Genomic DNA, 20,724 nt, shown 5'->3' with positions numbered 1-20,724 from the left:
CCATCCGAGGGCCCAGCGCGGGGAGAGGCGGGCCTGGCCACGCAGGGAGCCGGGGATGCCCCGAGGCCGCGTGGCGCCCCGCGCCCGGCCGCGCCCCCGCGCCTGTCAACCGCCGGGCAACGCCCGCGTCGCGCGGCCGCGCACCGGTCACTCCCGGCCGGCCGGAGGGCTGAGGGACGACGGCGATGGGGTCGAGCCCGGCGTGAGGGGAGGCCGGCGGGGGGCGCACGGCCCCGGCGAGGCTCACCATGGAGCTGTACCTCAGGGCCTGCTCGAAGACCGCCAATGCCGCGGCCCGCAAAGCGGCCAACTGCAGCCTGGCCGTGGGCAACCAGGAGTGCGGAGACGTGAGTGGCGCGGCGGCCTCGGGCCTGGGGGCGCTGCAGCTCGGGCTCCGCTCCGCACGGCCGCGCAGTCAGGGGCCGCGGCGGCTCTGGAGACTTTTTCCTGGGAGTGGGAGGGGACTCTGATGTCTAATGTTACATGAATGCTGTTTAAAAGAAATCACAAAACGATTGCCTTCTCACAGGGGACCCACAAAACCACCCTTCCACGGGTGGGAGCAGCCCAGCTACTGGATCTGCCTCTGGGAGTCAAACTACCTATGATCCCAGGAAGTGATACTGTATTCTTTACTACGAATATCAGTGAGAAGGTAAGGCAACACTTAATTGTCCTAGAAGGAAACGCAGTTCTTAGTTTTCTTTACCCTTTCTTCATTGATGTTAAGCTCAGAGCCTACAGAAAAGGAATGAGAGGGATTACACCAAATGTGCACATCTACCCCAAGGTATTGTTCAGAATGTGTATGAAGCAATGCTGCCTAGTACAGTTTAGACAGAACCATGTCCCTGAAAGTTTAGAAACTAGTCCTGTTTTAATTTATAAAATATGGAATCATATTACCTTTTTAGTAACAAGCTTCGAAACATATTTTATTGAAAGGCTGTGACTATCAGCTGTCATTTAATCATGTTATGACTTTAATCAGCAAAATCTTCTTTATAAAACACTTCTATAGTTTTCTTTTGACCTGAATGCTTTTACATACAAAAAGGGGAAAATATGTATGTATGAACGGGTTGCATTCTATCTATAATACTCAATAAACTTGATTTCTTAAAGTGAGTTCTGTTTCTTGAAATAATATACTATCAGAAATCAATCTGCTCTATTTGCATAGAACAAGCTAACTAAAAATATGTACCTGTTCCACAGGCCACTGTACCCCTCCTTCCATTTCTTCCCTCTAGTCAATGAGTACTATTGCACAGAAAAGTGACTATAAAAATTAACAGACTATGTATTTTTCATTCAGAAGGATCTTGCAAGCTTGAACCATAAAGTGAAAGGATAGTTTTTTGTGAAGATAACTAGGTGTACCCCAATTTAAATAATGCACAATTTGTACATGTAGTAAAGCATCACCTAGGTTGAGTGATAGTTGTAAATCCGTCATGTAGGTGGCAAAGGCAAGAAGATCACTGCAAGTTCTATGTAATTTTAATGTACATAGCAAATTCCAGGTCAGCAAGAGTTACATATTTGAAAAAGAATAAAACAAAGTACCTCTCTTGTTACCCTATAAATAAACAATTTTTATGTATCTGTTAAAGATTAATAAGCCATTGTAGTAGAAAACCTCATGTTCTGGGATGAACCTACAGACTAGGGAAGAAGGGAATTCACTGAAGCTTATGGATTCAGAGATTCAGGAGAAGTGTCATCATGATGGGAAGAAACTGATCCACTTTTATAGGTTCAGACAGAGAAAAGTCACCACTAACATCACAAGCAAGCACACTTAGTAAGCCCCAAGCAAAGCTCCAGTAATTTGTATATCTTTAGCTGCAATTCCCAAACACACCTTATAGCTGGACTCCAGGATCTGTCCACAGTGATACCTCCTCCAAGCTGGCAGCTGGAATCTATGACACAAGTTTTAATAAACTCCTGAATGTATTGGTAGACATCCATTCAACCTGCCACAGCCAGCATCACAAAATTGGAGACACATCTAAACAAATAAGCTCTGCTAAAATGTGTTTTTCTTTTCCCACTACTTAGTCTATACAATGATACTATCTCTTTTTAGTATAGAAATTTCATTTTTATATGCTTTTTCAAACATGTTTTTTAATGTCATTTTTTTTCTGTCAACCATGAATTCATTTTTCTATTACTTACAAATATCATCTGTCATATTTTTACATTAGTTCTTCCAAATACATCAATTTGTTTATAATTAGATACCCCAGTAATTCTCTGAGGACTGACTGTGAGATCCCTTGATGCAACAATATTTTATTAGTTTTTATAATTTTGAGGAAATCAGTTACTTAAATTGACAAAAGAAAGGTTACCCAGGTTCTAATGAATGCATTTGTTAAAAGGTATTCTCAGTTTACAGGTCAGTTGATCAGTTTTCATCTTGAAAAACATGCCTGTCACAGCTAAAAGTCAACATCTAAAAGAAGTTGACAGCTAAATGTCACCATCTAAAAGAGACAACCAATTCCCTCCTTGACATATTATTATTGATTGCTTCCCTCCAGGAAAATATGTGAACTTCTTATCTGGTCTCACTGAATTAGACTTTATAGGATTTCTCTCTTTGTTCTCTCAAAGAAGCACTTGGTAATCAGGCAGTATACTTTTCTGATTAGGTGCTTTGAAAGGGATTAAAGTTTGGTGCTAAGAGGTCAGACACCTAACAAAGAAGCTTTAAAATGCAAAGAAAGAACCTATGTACTGTCTTGTTCTTCTCGCTATTCCTTTTTGCCCAATGCAAAGCATTCTTCCTGCCTTGCAGGAGCTCTTTGTAGATCCCAACTGAACTAGACTCTAGTGGAGCATTTAAAAAATAGACTGCCATTGTAGCTGTAGACACACTGAACATAGAGGCCACAAATTGGTACCTGCAGCCCTTGTGGATTGGTACACAGTACTGTGTCATAATGTGAATTGAATGGGATGCTTGTGCAAAAGGTTTATGCTTTTGTTTTTCAGATCCCTCATATCTGTTGTCTTTTATGGAGTTTCTGATGTTATATGACCTTATACTAGAACTTGTGTGATTGTGGCTAAATATAAAACTGAGAAAAAAATGCAAAGACAGCATTAATACAACTTCCATCATCATTTTTCCCTTTGTATAAGGCATCATAATCATACCTTTGAAAAATAAGGAGCTTACATCCAAAACTTACTTTCCTAATGTCTTGATACAGAAATTTGGGGTGTCTTTTGAGAGCAATGGGGCCTTACCTCAGCTGGTAGGCAAGTAATAACTCTGGAGTTAGGTAGCCAGACTGTTACAGTCTCAGAAAACTTCTACTGAGTTAGAGGCCTCCAGGTTCTTTTATAGATTTAATGAATGAAATCCACAGACTTGAGGATAAGGTTCAAATAGATTTTATTATAGTGTAGAACTTTAGGAGTTAGAGCATTAAGAGAAGGGGAACTTAGGGAAGGAATAAATTCAGAGTTCTTGACCACAAAAGGGCCAAGAAGGATTTCCCAGAAAATGAAAAACATACCCAATGACATTTGGGAGCAACTTATATATGAGCCCATCTACTCATGGCTTCTGGGATTGTCAGTCCAGTTGATATCAAATGACTGGGGTCAGGATTGCTGGGATAGGGTAGTCTTCCAAGACACCTTAATTCTCCAGGAAGGGTGCAAACTTAACTCCCTAGAAATATTTCCAGCAAACAAATATGAAGGGGAAAAAACAACTAGGTTCTCCTTGTAAGCTCAGCGACACTTCCTATATTTATTCAAGTACAAAACTATTTATTTTGGGATGCTGTTACACTAAACAGCCAAGAGAATCTTATCTCCCATTCTTCATTAGCTTATAATTGAGGTTACATAACTAAGTTTTCCTTCTATGGTAGCAGATAGGGAAACATAAGCTTATCATATTTCCCTTTTATATGAAAGTTGTTATTATATGAGGCTGTATTTGGTTTTCACACATATGACTGAAACTTATTTCCTTTGAATATGCTTTAAAACTCGTTCTGTAAGATGCAGAATTGTATGAAATAGACAATGATAACTGTAGAGAATATGGGTTTTGTTAAAGGTCCCAAGACTCTTTCTTGTTATTTTTTATTTTTAGATAGGGCCTCACTCTGGCCCAGGCTGACCTGGAATTAACTGTAGTCTCAGGGTGGCCTCAAATTCACGGCAATCCTCCTACCTCTGCCTCCCAAGTGCTGGGATTAAAGGTGTGGGCAACCATGCCTGGCTCTATTATTTCTTTTTTTTTTTTTATTTATTTTTATTTATTTGAGAGCGACAGACACAGAGAGAAAGACAGATAGAGGGAGAGAGAGAGAATGGGCACGCCAGGGCTTCCAGCCTCTGCAAACGAACTCCAGATGTGTGCGCCCCCTTGTGCATCTGGCTAACGTGGGACCTGGGGAACCGAGCCTCGAACCGGGTTCCTTAGGCTTCACAGGCAAGCGCTTAACCGCTAAGCCATCTCTCCAGCCCTATTATTTCTTTTTTAATTAAACTTTTTACTGACAATTTTTATATATGTACGCAATGTAAGTCAAAATAAATCCTTTTGTCTTTTCTCCACCCTACCCCTGTACTCCTTCCACTGCTGTCTACCTCGGTTTTGCTTAGTGTAGTAGTATGGGTTGGCAGCCACGGTACTTTAAAATTTGCAATTACTTCATCCCAAGCTGGCTTTTAGAGTTCCCATCAAAAACTCCTAGGTAATTCTGATGGGATTATCTTCTTGACATTGCCCTTTTTCACTTGCAGCTTTTCCTACTCTCTCGGTTTTCAGTGTTTACAGGTTTAACTATTAATATGACTTTGGGGATTTTTGTCTCTGGCCCTGTCTATTTGGTGTTAGAAACTTTTGTAACTGGAGGAGTATCTCTTTTGTAAGGTTAAGGACATTTTCCTCAATAATTTTGTTGAAAATGTTATATGTGACTTTGGCCTGTAATTCTTTCCCTTTCTGTATGCCCGTGATACAAATATTTGGTCTTTTAAAAGTGTTCTACATTTCCCTCATATTTGTATGTTTTTTGAACTTGTCATTGTCTTTTGATTCCAGTCTATTTCCTCTGTCCTTGAGTTTTGACAGTCTGTACTCCACAAGATCTATTATACTGGGAAGGTTTCTTGGGCACCTTTTAAAAGAGTTCTTTCATTTTTGTGTTCTATTATCTCTGCATCCGTGTCTCCATCTCTGTTGAATTCCAATTTTATTTTCTGTTTTCACTTTCTTATGGTTTTTTAGAATTTATTCATTTTCTCATTTCCTCATTGAATTTATAACACTGACCATTTAGCTTACTTTTTGTTGATTATCCTCTACTTCTTTTGTTTCTCTCTGAAGTTCTGTTTTGATTCTCTACAATTTTGTAGAGTCATCTATTGAGAACTTTTTGTGAGTTCTCTTTCATTTAATTCAGGATTCTATTGAATTCCTTTAGTTGATTTGTTTCCATTTTATTTTGCCATTTGTTCATGATCTCATTAACTTTGTTTAACATGGTTATTGTAATTTAATTTTGGGATTTTATGCCTGGAATTTCCTCTTGTTTTTCAGTTGAGGCTTCCATTATGGGACTAGGCATTCTTGGGGGGATCTCTTGGTTTAATTTCCTTTTATCTTTCTTTCTTCCTACCTTCCTTCCTTCCTTCCTGCCTTCCTGCCTTCCTTTTTTTTTTTTTCTCCATTAGGCTTGCCCATCTCAGGGTAGTCATCTTGCTTTATTAAGAATGAGGTGGGGGCTGGAGAGATGGCTTAGCGGTTAAGTGCTTGCCTGTGAAGCCTAAGGAACCCGGTTCGAGGCTCAGTTTCCCAGGTCCCATGTTAGCCAGATGCACAAGGGGGCGCACGCGTCTGGAGTTCGTTTGCAGAGGCTGGAAGCCCTGGCACGCCCATTCTCTCTCTCTCCCTCTACCTGTCTTTCTCTGTGTCTGTCGCTCTCAAATTAAAAAAAAAAAAAAAAAAAAAAAAAAGAATGAGATGATAGTAGCTCTTGAGGAATCTGCATTGAGTGGCCTGGTCATCTTGGATCATGAAGGGGGAGGCTGGTATATCTGCAGGTCCAGGCCGTGTGGACTGGAGCTGGAACAAGGGCCTGTGTTTGCAGCCTCAAAGTGGGCCTGGCCTACTCCTTGTTCTAGCAGGGCTATGTTCTTCCAGTGCTGTTTGCTTCCTGGTCTTTTGTGGTAGCATTACCTCTTCAAGTCTCCTGTGGGCTGCTGTGGATTGTGGGAAGTGTAGAGGGGGCTGTGCTTATGGGGCCAGGTCCTAACCACAGCAATTTTTATGGTGGTGGAATTCCCCCTATTGGAGCTGAACCTTAATCTAAGCAGTTGGTGGGCTGGTGGTACAAGTGGGAAGGGTGTTCCATGTGAGAGTCTGAAGATTGTTGAAGAAAGACCCTGGACTCAAATAGTATGTTAAAACAAAGAGCGCTTATTCTGCAGAATCAGCCAGCATGTGGAGGTCAACTATTCATACAAAATGGTGGGGAGGTGGAAGGTGCCTCCCTCTGGCCATCCCACATTGAAAGTCAGCCATTCATTCCTGCAAAAGATGGTTACTTTTCCCTGCCATACTGTTAAACCTAGATTGTCTGCCAGGCATCAGAAATCCTTGAAGTGTGACTGGAATAGGTCTAGTGGTGTGGAACTCCCTGCCTTCCCCATGGTGTTCCAAAAGAAAGTAAAAAGGGACAAACAAGACAAACACAGAGACTTAGAAATAAATTTCACGGGAAGTGAAAAAGAAACCAAAATGATGCTGACAGCAGCCCATCCAGTGACCATTCAAACAAAATGGTGACCCTGAGAGGAACATACAGGCCCCTTTTAAGCACAACTAGGGGAATTTCAGGCAGGATTAGGCAATCTTTTAAAATGATTGGCTAGGTAACTAGCAGCAATTACAGTTGTATGTCTTTGATTGGTTGGAGTGAAAGGCATGAAAGGCACAAAAGGGACATTGTCCAGGCATGTTTGGACATGTCTACAGGAGCTGACTCAGCCCCTAGGCAGCTATCTTCTCTGACACATGTCAGGGTCACTGTTGATTAACAGCCTGCCCTTTCCCAGAAGTCTTTCCTGCCTCTCCAGGAAACTGAAACTTAGGCATAGTTAGGATGGCACTTTACTGAAGGCTGTCATGGCTTCTGTTTGGTCCCTTCATTCCACACTGCAGAAATGGAGATACTAGTGGTGGTGGGGCTCCATAGTGGTCTCAGTGAATGTGGAGCTGGAGGCATGCAACTGTGGGAAGGGAGATCGGTGATAGTGGGACCCAGTCTTGATCATCACAGTTAGAAAGTTGAGAGTGCCCATTTCAGGATCTATGGTAGGGGGGGCCTAGTCCCTATCACAGTGATTGTGGGTCCTGGCAGGGGAACATTGTAGAAGGGAGAACCACACTGCCAGAAGGGAGTTCCATGGTATTGGTGTCAGGATCCATTACTGAAATTGTGGTGTTGAAGAAAGGTGCATTGTAGGAAAGAAGATTCAGGCTTGTGGGGCCTGTCCTAATTTTAGCAATTGTAATTGCAGTGGTGTGCTTAGGGATGAAGCTTGCATGAGTCTGGATGCTCAGTGCTACTCTATTCCTGGTTCTTTGGGTTGGGATCAGCTCCAGGACTTTTCTGCAGGCTATGACATTGCCTGGGACTTTGGTTCCTTCCAACAAGTTAGAGCTGGGTAAACATTGCCTTCAGCTTGTGCCTTCCTCCCTCCCTCCCTCCCTTCCTCCTTTCCTCCTTTCCTTTCTTTCTTCTTTCCTTCCGTCTCCCCCCCCCCACTTTTCCTTTTTGCTGTTTTGTTTTTGTTTTTGTTCTCATGCTTTCCATTTAAGATTTTTTTCAAGGCCTGTGTGGGTGGGAGAATACTTTCCCTATAGTTCAGTTTTGCTGGCTCAGGCGGGGTCTGCTGTGTAGAATCACTAACCTATGGCCACTGGGTGGATCTGATCTTCACTGGCTATGTTTGCAGGAGGCTCAGGTTTGCTCCTGCTTCTCTACTGGCTTCTGCTTCCCTTAGGTCAGTAATTCCTTACACACCTTCACTTTTTGGTTTAAAAAAAAATTAGTGTGTTGTGTGGTATCTTATCTCCTTTTCCCCCAAGTTTCTTTGATTTGGGTCTAGTTCCACCATTTTAACTGCAAGTATGGTATGATATGATTCTTTAACTGTAAATCTTTAACATATAAATTTTACTTAGACTTTCTGTGCCAGTCATTTCCATTTACTCATAATGAAAGATTTTTTTCATTATTTGCCTGTATTTTCAGATGATTGAAACATGATATAATTAATATTGTCCTTCGAATATTGTACCTTAATCTGGCAGTAGAAGAATAATCCTAGCACTGGTTTAAAAAAAATTATAAATCTTTCCTTTTCCTCTCCTGTCTCTTTGGCTCAGGACCAGAGGCTGATGCAGATCAGGGAGAAACTAATTTAGCAAGGCTGATTGTATATAGCATGTCATGTCTGTGAGACAAGAAAGGGAAAGCTAGCCTCAAGCAAATACTTCTGTTGCTGGTTTATCCCAAATTTATATTATTAATGCACATTTCATTTTCTAGTCATGTCAATAGGTTAATTACAAGTGCAAATACCTTAGTTTTATATTTGTAGTAATTTAATATCTATGTTTGCAGCTTTTCCGACCTTCATATGGTTTTAACCTAGATGATCCTTATTGTCGACTTTTGGAAACCCAATATAAAAGTCTTCATGATCCACATTTAAGATCCTATTATAAGCGCAAAGATATCTTGAGGAGACTAAAGAAAGGTGGCTACATCACCAGAAATAATAAAGTGGGTTGAAAATTACTTTTTTTCCTACAACTTTAATATTTATTATGTTTCCTTGTCTACCGTGTTTGAGAGCTACTATCACCATTACCTTGGTCCTAAGAAGGTTCATACTGGTCAGTTCTGTAGAATCCTCCGGAATCAGATGACATATGAGTGCTTCTAAATGAAGCCAATTCCTTCATCTTTTTTCTTTGTAATGTCAAAAGTTTCTGAAAAGGGATTTGAGGTAAATAAATATATACTAATTTTCACAGTTGAATCATAGCCTTTTTTTTTTTTTTTGGTCTGGTGGCATTGCATCTTTATATGGAGTATATACATTTTAAAAACTTGTGATGAAATAGGGATGTAGGGAAATTTACTTTTGGATCCTAAGAGATTATTCTTAGGAGATTTGAATATTATCATCTTTTTATTATAATATTATATAATAATTAATTGGAATGAAAATTTAATAGATACATTTTGAATATTAGCATCCATGTTGTGATTATATATAAAGTTATATTTGGAGATAGAACTATCCTGTTAACAAATGTAAATATACCACCTATTAAATAAATGATTTCTTACTCTTAACAATAAAATGTCATTAACTGGTATTTGTTTACTATTTTTCATATGGAAAGTATTGTTGTGACTTTTCAATATTTATTCTGTTAAATATAAATGTTTTTATATATGCTCTTTTTAGATTATATGTTCCTTGAGGGAATTGAATAAGTATAGGCAATATCTTACCAGCTTAAAATTGGACTTTGAAAGAAACTATTTAAAAGAACAAGTAAGTTGAAGACTTAAAAATGCTTTGTTTAAATGGAGGTTAAAATAAAGGTTTGTATCTTAAAATAAAGGTTTTTAGTATAACATTTTCACATTTAGTCACTCATTAAATGATATTCCAAATTAAATTTTGTAATAGAAATAAACAATATTTAGAAGTTTCTATACTGTCCCAAGAAGAGAAATAATTATAGGTCATAAATCAATATGTTACTCATAGCTAGTCATTTTAAATATTTTATTTATTTGTAAGGAGACAGAAAGAATGATAATGAATATGGGTTTTCAGGGCCTCCAGCCTCTGAAAACAAACTCAGATGCATGCATCACTTTGTGCATCTGGCTTTACATGGATACTGGGAAATTGATCTCAGGTTATCAAGCATTGCAGACACATGTTTTAACTGCTCAACAATCTCTCCAGTCCAGTAGCTAGTTATTCAATCATTATCTCAGTAAATTAACTGTTAAGTGTGTTACTTCTACTGTAGTTGGAACTAATGGGAATTATCTGATGTGTCCATAAAATTTTGAAGCTAGACTCAAGCAGTTTAAGCAATAGGAAAATTCCTTCTGAAATTCCCATATTATCCAACTAGAGGCTAGAAGTGCTGGTCCCCACACACATGCATCTATTGATATCCATTTATAAAGGAAAATGTTTGTAAAAGTTAAATAGAATGCTTACATTATACATAATGACTTCCTTTGAGCTTGACTCACAGCTGTGTATAGCATGCATCTGTATGTATATGTATGTGCATGAGTATATTCAAGTCTTAAGAATAAGAGAGGACAAAACAAAGAATGTATGTTTTCACATTTTATATTCTACGTATAAACAGGTAAAAATGAGAATAACTGCAAAGGTGGGTGTGGTGGTGAATATCTGTAATGTGAACACTTAGAAAATGAGGCACAAAAAGTGTGATTTCAAGGCAAGCCTGCATCTTGAGACTGTATCTCAAATATATATGAGTCTTTGGAGATGGTTCAGCAGGTAACAGTACATTCTACCTAAGATGAAGTACTGGCATTTGATCCCTAGCACCCACATAAAAATCAAGATGTGACCCCAAATACCTCTAACCTTAGCACTAAGAGGGGGCAGGGATAGGAGAATAGCTAGGGCTGATAAACCAAACAGGTGAATCTTCAGGTTCAGATGTAACAATGTCTTAGTGATGTATGGAAGAAGAGTGATAGAGGAGGGCATATGATAAGCCAATTTCCTCCTCTCATCTCCACAAGTGTGCTTATGGGACATCCTACACATATGCATACACTATACACATACAAAAAACTGGCTGGACAGATGGTTCAGTGAGTAATGTGCCTACTGTACAATCATGAGGACCTGAGTTCAGATCACTGCATCCATGTGAAATAACATTAGTGGTGATGTGCATCTGTGATCACAGTGTTGGGAAGGCAGAAATAGGAAATCCCTGGATCTCACTAACTATTCTAGTTGTATCACCAGTAGACCCTATCTCAAAGAGTAGGTGACAAACAATAGAGGAAGACCTGACTATGACTTCTTGCCTTAACATGACTGCACTCACATATGTACACATGCTCAAATCACACATGTATTTATACACATGCATATATAGACCAAACACACATATAATTATAAAAACCCAGAAAATAAACCAGAGATGTATGGAAAGAGATTGAGAGAGAGAGAATGGCTTTTGTGTATGTTTAAGTACACAGATTTTCCTCGGCTTCCTAATATGTAATTTCTGTAGCATAGGAGGTCAAGTAAAATATTTTATTTCATTTTTATTTTCAGAGAGACAAATCTTCATCTTGCTTCAATTATCAATGATTCCAGTGGATTGAAAATAGATTAAAGTAGAGATCAAAGTAAATTAGAAAATACAGGAATTTTAATGTTTCATTTCTGGGAAATATAAAAAAGTCATTATTTTGATACATACTTTCTTTCAATAGCAAACAATTACAAAACAACTCCATAAGCTGCAAGAAAACTGTCACATCCCTGACTACTCTGATGTTACACGGGTTCAGAAATGGTTATTACAGGAAAACGCTCATTCTCATTCTGTTAAGGACCAGGAGTGGTCAGTAAGGCACAGGTAAGACTGAAATTTGCATATTTTATGCTGAGAATACTAAACATTAAAGACAGGACCTCTTTTTTTTTTTTTTTTTGAGGTGGGGTCTCACTCTAGCTCAGGCTGACCTGAAAGTGATTATATAGTCTCAGGCTGGCCTTGAACTCACAGCAATCCTCTCATCTCTGCCTCCTGAATGCTGAGATTAATGGTGTGAGACACCAGCCTGGCTTAAGACAGGACTTTATTGTTTTAGAAAATTACTTATTTGCAAGCATTTATAGAAATAGAAGAGAGAGATGGTGGGGCGGGGCTTAGAGAATGGGCATACCAGGGCCTCTAGTCACTGCAAATTAACTCCAGGTGCATGTGCCATTGTGTATCTGGATTTACATGGACACTGGGGAAGTGTACCTGGGTCTAGGCTTTATATGCAAGTGCCTTAACCTGTGGAGCCATCTCGCCAGCCCCAATACAATACTTTATTTTAGTAATTGTTATATTTAATTCTAATAAGGTCCACAGTGTGGACAGATAGGAAAGGAAATCACAAGATACCAGGACTAGGAATCTTGGTACTAAATCTGTTTGGAAAGTTCTTCCCCAGGAGCTTGGTTTTCTGGGAACCCAGAACATAAATCCAACAGATAAAGATAAAGGAAACCATACTTAACCTTTGGTAACTGATGACATGATGGAAAAGGAAACCCCCACATCACCCTCATATTTTACTAATCTAATCAGGTATTTGGATATGATAAGTAAGGAATTAGAACAAGTAGAGCGCACAGCAGAAGAACAGCGTCTTCTTCGAATGGACAGGGATGAGAGGCGACAGCGGGAATACACGAGAAGAAAACTTAGTCTTCGTAGGAAAATTGAAGAGGTGAGAGACAAATTTAAAGTGTTGAGAAAAGATGTGTACATTTTTAATTTTAATTTTTATTATTTATTTATATTTTTTCCAAGGTAGGGTCATGCTATAGCTCAGGCTGACCTGGAATTCACTATATAGTCTCAGGGTGGCCTCTAAGTCTCAGCAATCCTCCTACTTCTGCCTCCTGAGTGCTGGGATTAAAGGCATGTGCCACAATGCTTGGCCATTTTTTAATTTCTTAATAGTTTTAACTATCTTAATCATTTTAGTTCTAAATAATTTAAAATCAATTAAACTTTATCTATTACTACAATATGTATCACTACATCAAATGATGAAGCAGACACCAGATAATACATATATAGTCAACTTCTTTTCTTAAATTAAGATCTTAAATTAAATTAAGATCACTAAGAACTAAACATGGAGCAGTTACTAAACTCCTCATTACCCTATATCTTCACTGTGGAGAAAGAAAATGAGTTTTAGTTAAAAGAAAACTAATAGTAATACCATCTCCCTTCATAGGGGCATTGTAAGAAAGGCCTGTTCTAAAACCACTGTGTGACTTCCAGGTGCCCAACTAGATCTCTGATAGGCTCCTGATGTGTCTAAACATTGTTGATGATAGGGCAAAGCAGAAGGTATTACTGGGAAAGGAACATACACAAAACAATGTTAATGTTGTGGTCTTCAGGAATGGAAGACGAAGGAGATGCTGCTGCTCACAAAGATTGGAGAAGAGGTGAAAAGAGAGCAGAGGGTCGAGGAACAGCGGCGCAGAAGCCGAGAAGAGAGTGACAGGAAGGTAGGGTGAATGTAACTTCTGTTTGGGTTCTTTGAAGAGAAGCCTTGGCTAAAGTAGTTTCAAAGAAAACATCTCTACACATTATCCAAAACTAAAGCAAGTGTAATTTTTATTTGTTTGTATATTGATATATTTATTTTGATCTTGGGTAATGCTATATGGTTCAGGCTGGCCACGAACTCCTGTGAATTCTTAAAAAGCTGGGACCATATAGGTCCCATAACCCCTTCCAGTATAGTTACAGTACACACAATACATCACTATACATTTTTGTCTGTGATAAATTTTCTGTTGCAAAAAAAAAAAAAAAAAAAAAAAAAAAAAAAAAACCTGCTCTAATATTGGATGTAACTACTCTTGGGTAGCTTCTCTCCATAAACTTGAGTTTTCACCAATTAAGTTTTTCTGAAGCCCATAAATTTTGAATAAAAGTTCTCAATTTTTTTTCTCAAAAATTTCATTCTATTTTAAGTGTAATAACATGGAGCATTTTATGATTTAGAATATACATCAGATTAAGGCAAATAAAGGAAAGACATTGGCAATCCCTCTACAAGCTTATGAGATTTTAAGTGCACACACACACACACACACACACACACACACACACAGGGTACAATGTTCTTATGAATATCTAATTCAGTAAATAATTGAACACAGATTTTAATATTGTATAGATTATTTTGTAGACTGCTTCTTCATTTAATAAAATACCTTTAGTGACTTTGCATGTCAATTAATGTGCTTCAAAAATTCTGAGTTTCAAGTTTTATTAACTTGTTCTTGACAAAACTATGTATCAGATTCACAGTTTGGTTTGTATTGCCATAAACCATTATATTTAGATTTTATAACATTAGAAAAATATATTTTGATCTCCAATTCTATTTCTTACACATATCTGTTAGTACTGGCTGAGAATCCCTGTACATGTAAGTATGAAGACTTGGCTTCATTGAACTTACTGTAATTATTATTTTCTAATGCTCAGCTCATAATTTTTCTAACTGAAGAAATCACTTAAATTGGCCTATTTTTGATACTCTCAGAAACCTCTGAGAATATCATTTTCTGAAAAAAAATGACCCAGATATTTGAAGTATTCTTATGTCCAATGGAGCTTGTGGCAGTTACACATTACTGGGATAAACATCAGAATAGAAGCATCTATCTTGAGAAAAGGGGTTTATTTAAGGCTTGGAAAGTTTAGGGTAACACCATCAATGGTGGAAAAAGCTGCATTAATTTCGTAGATCCAAGCACAGAGATGCTATGACCAACCAGCACCACACAATGCCAGAGCTCAAATTGCTCTCACCTGTTAGAGCTGATCTAAAGATATGCCCCCAAACACACCTTAGAGCTGTCTCCAAGATCCAACCCCAGTGAAATACCTCTTCCCCAGCAAGGATCCACTCACTCTTTCAAGCCTGAGTCTATGGGGGGCATACATCCAAATCATCAGAGTTATTCTAGAGTTTTCTCTTTTATTAGTTATTTACATAGTGTGTTTACAGCTGTGATGGTACCATAGTTAGCTAGCTCCCTGTCATCCCCTCATGAGGATTGTGGGTGCTGCATTGTGGGGGTGGCCATCAGTTATGGGGGAGAAGCAATGTTTCTGTGCATAATGACCCAACTACAGCTCTAACAATCTTTCTGCCCTCACTTCACAAATTTCCCTGAGCAATGTTGGGTTCATTTTAGGTCTGTTTCAGTGATGAGGTCTTGTGAGCCTCTGGATATATGATTTGATAGGAGTTGAGTGTTCTCTGTGTCTATCTCCTTCACCCTTGTGCTGATACCAGGTTCACTGAGAAAGCAGCTCTTGCTTCTTACCCCACTAACTCTATAGCTTCAGCTGGTGCCCTGGTGAGGTGCAATGGGCTGATTCTGTCCTCAGATTCTGTATCCATCTGAAAAAGAGAAGCAAATTCTCCAATGGAGAGTGAGGTCAGTGCAAGATACATAGATACTCATTATTATTTTAGAGAGAATTTAATGGATGTAGGCACTCTTGTAGCCCACTATTGGTGGGAGCTTGGTATAGGAGAACAAGCTCATTTTTGGGTATGGTTATGACTTGCTTCCCCATTCCAGGTATGGGTTCCATTCTACTGAGCAGATCTGTTAGCCAAATCAAGAGCAGTTGGTAACCCACCATGGCCGTGTGCCTCCTATTGCACTTGTGTGAGCATCACTTCAGGTTGATTGCTGCTGAGTAGCTTAGACCATAAGTTGCTTAGACAGATGTTGATCATTTTCCCCCAGTCGCTCTTGTAACACCTTCTGGCACTAGACAAGCTAACTGTGTGGGGATTGACTGTCTTCCAGTTTCCAGCCAAGTTGCTCCATGTTCCATGCCAACAACATATGAAGCCTTCGGCAGTATGGTCTTATCATTTACCTTTGGTGGGTCAAGAAGTACTCTGACAGAATTTTGTCTTCTTTTGGGAAAACTTGCAGGTCTCTGATCATTGTGAATGTTACTCACATGCTGGTACTGGGAGTTATAGGTCAGTGCCAAAGAAAAGAAGGAATGAAAATCTAGGTAATATAGAAGAGAAAGAGAGGAGAGAGAGAGAGAGGAGAGGGGGGAGGGGAGGGAAACAGAGAGACAGAGAGAGGAGAAGATTAAGAATAGACTTTATTATACCCTCTCCAGGACCCTGTGATTCAGGTATTTTTCCTAAGCACCTGATGAAGGTTGGACTTTTTAATATGCCTTTTAGGATGTAGGATTTTATGGTCCCATTTCCATTTGGGTCCAGTCCCCCCTTCACTTACCCTCCCTGCCTGCCCCACCATTCCTATTGCCTACTCCTTGAGATGTTTATTAGGTATGTTAGGATCATGGGCAGATTCAGGTTAGGAGTCCCAGATAAGTGAGACCATGTGACGATTATCTTTCTGTGACTGGGTGAGTTCGACGAGAATGATCTGTTCCCAGTTTGACCATTTTTCTTCAGACTTCATTGTGTCATTTTGTGTCATTTTTACTTACTGCTGTGTAGAATTCCATTGTGTAGATATGCCACATCTTAGTTATCCATTCATCTAATGATGGACATCTGAGATGATTATTATGAATTGAATAGCTATAAACATGATAAAATACCTCTGAGCTAAGGTTTGGAAATTTTAGGGTAAATGCCCAGATTAGGTGTCTGTTGGTACCTCTATAGTAATCCTTTTTAGGAGTCTCCATATTGCTTTCCATGGTGGTTCTACCAGTTTACATTCCCACTAGCATGAGAGTTCCTATTTCTCCACAACCTCGACAGAATTTGTTGTCATTTGATTTTTTTTGTTTGCTATTCTTTAATTTTTTTAAATTATTTATTTATTTATTTGAGAGCGACAGACACAGAGAAAGACAGGTAGAGGGAGAGAGAGAGAATGGGCGTGCCAGGGCTTCCAGCCTCTGCAAACGAACTCCAGACACGTGCGCCCCCTTGTGCATCTGGCTAACGTGGGACCTAGGAAACTGAGCCTCGAACCAGGGTCCTTAGGCTTCACAGGCAAGCGCTTAACCACTACACCATCTATCCAGCCCTAATGTTTGCTATTCTTACTGGGGTAAGGTGGAATCTCTTAGTTGTTTTAACTTGCATTTCCCTGATGATTATGGGTGTTGAACACTTTCTTAAGTGTGTGTTTGCCATTTGTATTTCTTCCTCTGAGAACTCACTGTGTAGTTCTCTGCCCCATTTTGTGAGTGAATTGTTTGACTTTTTATTGTTTCTAGGTTGTTGAGTTATTTGTAGATTCTAGAAATTAGGCCTCTGTCTGATGTGTAGCTGGCAAAAGTTTTCTCCCATTCTGTGAGTAATCTATTGGCTCTGCTTATTATATGTTTGTCTGTGAAAAAGCTTTTCAGCTTCTTGAGGTTCCATTGGTTGAGTGATTTTTTAATTTCCTGATCTACTGGTTTGTTTGTTTTTTTTCCAGGAAGTGTTTTCCAATTCCTATATAATGGAAAGTTCCTCCTATATATATATTTTTTTCAGTAGTAGCAGTTTTCAGTCTTATATTGAGGTTATTGATCCATTTGGATTTGATTTTTGTGCATGGCAAAATGTGTGGATTGAGTTTCATTTTCTGCATATGGTTACCCAGTCTGTATAGCACTATTTATTGAAGACGTTGTCTTTTTATTAGTCTACATTGTTAAGGCCTTTGTCAACCATCAAGTAGCTGTCATTACTTGTATAAAGTCTAGGTCCTCAATTGTGTTCCATTGGTCCATATTCCTGTTTATATGCCAGTACCATTGTTTTTATTACTATGGCTTTGTATTATAGCTTTAGATCAGGTATGGTGATGCCTCCAGAGGTGTTTCTTTTGCTAAGGATATGTTTGGATTTCTGAGGACTTCTACCATTCCATATGAATTTTGAGATAATTTTTCTATCTCTTTGAAGAAAGATGTCAGGATTGTTATTGGTTTTAAATTAAAACTATATATTGCTTTTGGTAAGATTGCCATTTTCACAGTGTTAATTCTGCCTATCAAGGAGCATGGGAGGTCTTTCCATATTCTCAAGGCCTCCTCAATTTCTTTCTTGAATGTTTTTATGATTTGATTGTATAGCTCTTTCACCTCTTTTGTTAATGTTATTATGAAGTATTTTATTTATTTATTTTTTGATGCAGTTGAAAATGGGACACGGTCACTTATTTCTTTCTCTATATCTTTGTCTTTTGCATATAGAAAGGCTACTGATTTTGGGCATTGATTTTGTATCCTACTTTACTGAAGGAGTTAATCACTTTTAAGAGCTTTGTGATGGAGGTTCTTGGGTCACTTATATATAGAATCGTGTCATCTGCAAATAGGACTAACTTAACTTCTTTCCAATTTGTATCCCTTTTATTTCTTTATCCTGTCTTATTGCTTGAACTAGTATTTCCAGTACTATGTTGAAGAACAGAGGTGAGAGTGGACACCTCTGTCTTGTTCCTGATCTCATTGGGAATTCCTTCAGTCTCTCCACATTAAGTATTATTTGGGGTTTGGGATCTTTATATATAGCCTTTATTATGTTGAGATATAGACCGTCCATGCCCATTCTCTCCAATGTTTTGATCATGAAGTGATTGCTGTATTTTGTGAAAAGCCTTTCCTGTATCTCTCGAAATGATCATGTGTTTTTGGTATTTAAGCTTATCTATGTGGTATATTACATTGACAAATTTCCATATGTTGAACCAACCCTGTGTTCCAGGGTTGAAGCCTACTTGATTAAGGTGGATAATAGTTTTGATGTGTTGTTGAATTCGGTTTGTAAGATAGCCAGAAAAAAACAAAAGCAACAAACACAAAAATGGCAGCAAACAGGGACACAGTCAGAGCTCAAGCCCCTCTGCACACCTTTGGCTTGAAATCAGATGCACCACCAAACACACAGACCCCAGGATCTGCCAAATGGCACCTCCTCCAGCCAGACAGTTATAAGTTTTATTGTAACACCTGAGCCAATGTGTGTTTGGGAGGGTGGGGGAGGGCAATACATTCAAACTACCATACCAGGTATCCTGCATTGTTAAAATTATTAGTTACAAGTATTTTTTTTAATTCCCAGCTGATATTGGACACATACTGTCATGTAATATGTCAGCATATTTTAAATTATATTTCTTTCCAGGATAGGGAAACTCTTGTATAATGTTAAACAGAACCTGACATAGTGGAAATCTTTGCATGTTATTCTCTGAAAGGTAAAGCATTGTGTCTCTTAGCTATTGCTATAAAAATGGCTGTGTGATGTTAACAGATATTTTTCATTAGGTTTATGAAATTTTATTTGATTCCTAGATTGCCAAAATTTTTATCAGGAAGGAATGTTGTGAGTTATCAAATATTTCCTTCTATGTTTTATTCAGTGACCATGCATCTTTTCTTTTTGACTCCTTGTACAATGAATAATATAAATTAATTTTAAAAGATCAATCAGTCTTGTATGCAAGGATATTAAATCATTTGACTTGGTTAGATTTTTTAATCATTTGTACATATATATATTTTTTTCAGTTAAATTTTCCCAAATTTATTTTGTTTAGAATTTTGCAAAAAATATGTTAATATGTAACTTTCTTTTCCTATAATGCTTTTGTCAGGCTTGCCTATGCTTGTATCTGTATTTTCTCAACTTTTTTTTTGTAACAGTTTCAGGGTTTTGCATATTAAATTAAGAATTAAATTAAATTAAGTTCTTTGGTACATTTGGACTTGATTTTTATGTGGGGTGAAAGTAATGATTTTTTTTTAAATTTTTATTAACATTTTACATGATTATAAAATATATCCCATGGTAATTCCCTCCCTCCCCACCCCCACACTTTCCCATTTGAAATTCCATTCTCCATCATATTACCTCCCCATTACAATCATTGTAATTACATATATACAATATCAACCTATTAAGTATCCTCCTCCCTTCCTTTCTCCACCCTTTATGTCTCCTTTTCAACTTACTGGCCTCTGCTACTAAGTATTTTCATTCTCACGCAGAAGCCCAGTCATCTGTAGCTAGGATCCACATATGAGAGAGAACATGTGGCGCTTGGCTTTCTGGGCCTGGGTTACCTGACTTAGTATAATACTTTCCAGGTCCATCCATTTTTCTGCAAATTTTATAACTTCATTTTTCTTTACCGCTGAGTAGAACTCCATTGTATAAATGTGCCACATCTTCATTATCCACTCATCTGTTGAGGGACATCTAAGCTGGTTCCATTTCCCAGCTATTATAAATTGAGCAGCAATAAACATGGTTGAGCATGTACTTCTAAGGAAATGAGATGAGTCCTTTGGATATATGCCTAGGAGTGCTATAGCTGGGTCATACGGTAGATCAATCTCTAGCTGTTTTAGGAACCTCCACACTGTTTTCCACAATGGCTGGACCAGATTGCATTCCCACCAGCAGTGAAGAAGGGTTCCTTTTTTTCCACATCCCCGCCAACATTTATGATCATTTGTTTTCATGATGGTGGCCAATCTGACAGGAGTGAGATGGAATCTCAATGTAGTTTTAATCTGCATTTCCCTGATGACTAGTGAACTAGAACATTTTTTTAGATGCTTATATGCCATTCGTATTTCTTCCTTTGAGAACTCTCTATTTAGCTCCATAGCCCATTTTTTGATTGGCTTGTTTGATTCCTTATTATTTAACTTTTTGAGTTCTTTGTATATCCTAGATATTAATCCTCTATCAGATATATAGCTGGCGAAGATTTTTTCCCATTCTGTAGGTTGCCTCTTTGCTTTTTTCACTGTGTCCTTTGCAGTGAAAAATCTTTGTAATTTCATTAGGTCCCAGTGGTTAA

General features: G+C 38.4%; 1 protein-coding gene across 1 annotated transcript in view; it reads left to right on the top strand.

The window, feature by feature from the left end:
* The first annotated feature begins 248 nt into the window (after positions 1-248).
* Fsip2 (fibrous sheath interacting protein 2) overlaps positions 249-20,724 on the top strand; it is an 87,649-nt gene continuing 67,173 nt past the window's right edge. Inside the window, exons 1-7 of the mRNA XM_045147853.1 lie at positions 249-347; positions 530-655; positions 8,676-8,837; positions 9,532-9,621; positions 11,580-11,725; positions 12,449-12,590; positions 13,279-13,389. Of these exons, the coding sequence (XP_045003788.1) occupies positions 249-347; positions 530-655; positions 8,676-8,837; positions 9,532-9,621; positions 11,580-11,725; positions 12,449-12,590; positions 13,279-13,389 (876 nt within the window). The remainder of the gene's footprint in view (positions 348-529; positions 656-8,675; positions 8,838-9,531; positions 9,622-11,579; positions 11,726-12,448; positions 12,591-13,278; positions 13,390-20,724) is intronic.

This window comes from Jaculus jaculus, chromosome 4, assembly GCF_020740685.1.
Source record: "Jaculus jaculus isolate mJacJac1 chromosome 4, mJacJac1.mat.Y.cur, whole genome shotgun sequence".
Classification (NCBI taxonomy): domain Eukaryota; kingdom Metazoa; phylum Chordata; class Mammalia; order Rodentia; family Dipodidae; genus Jaculus; species Jaculus jaculus.
This window is presented reverse-complemented; position numbering and strand designations above follow the sequence as displayed.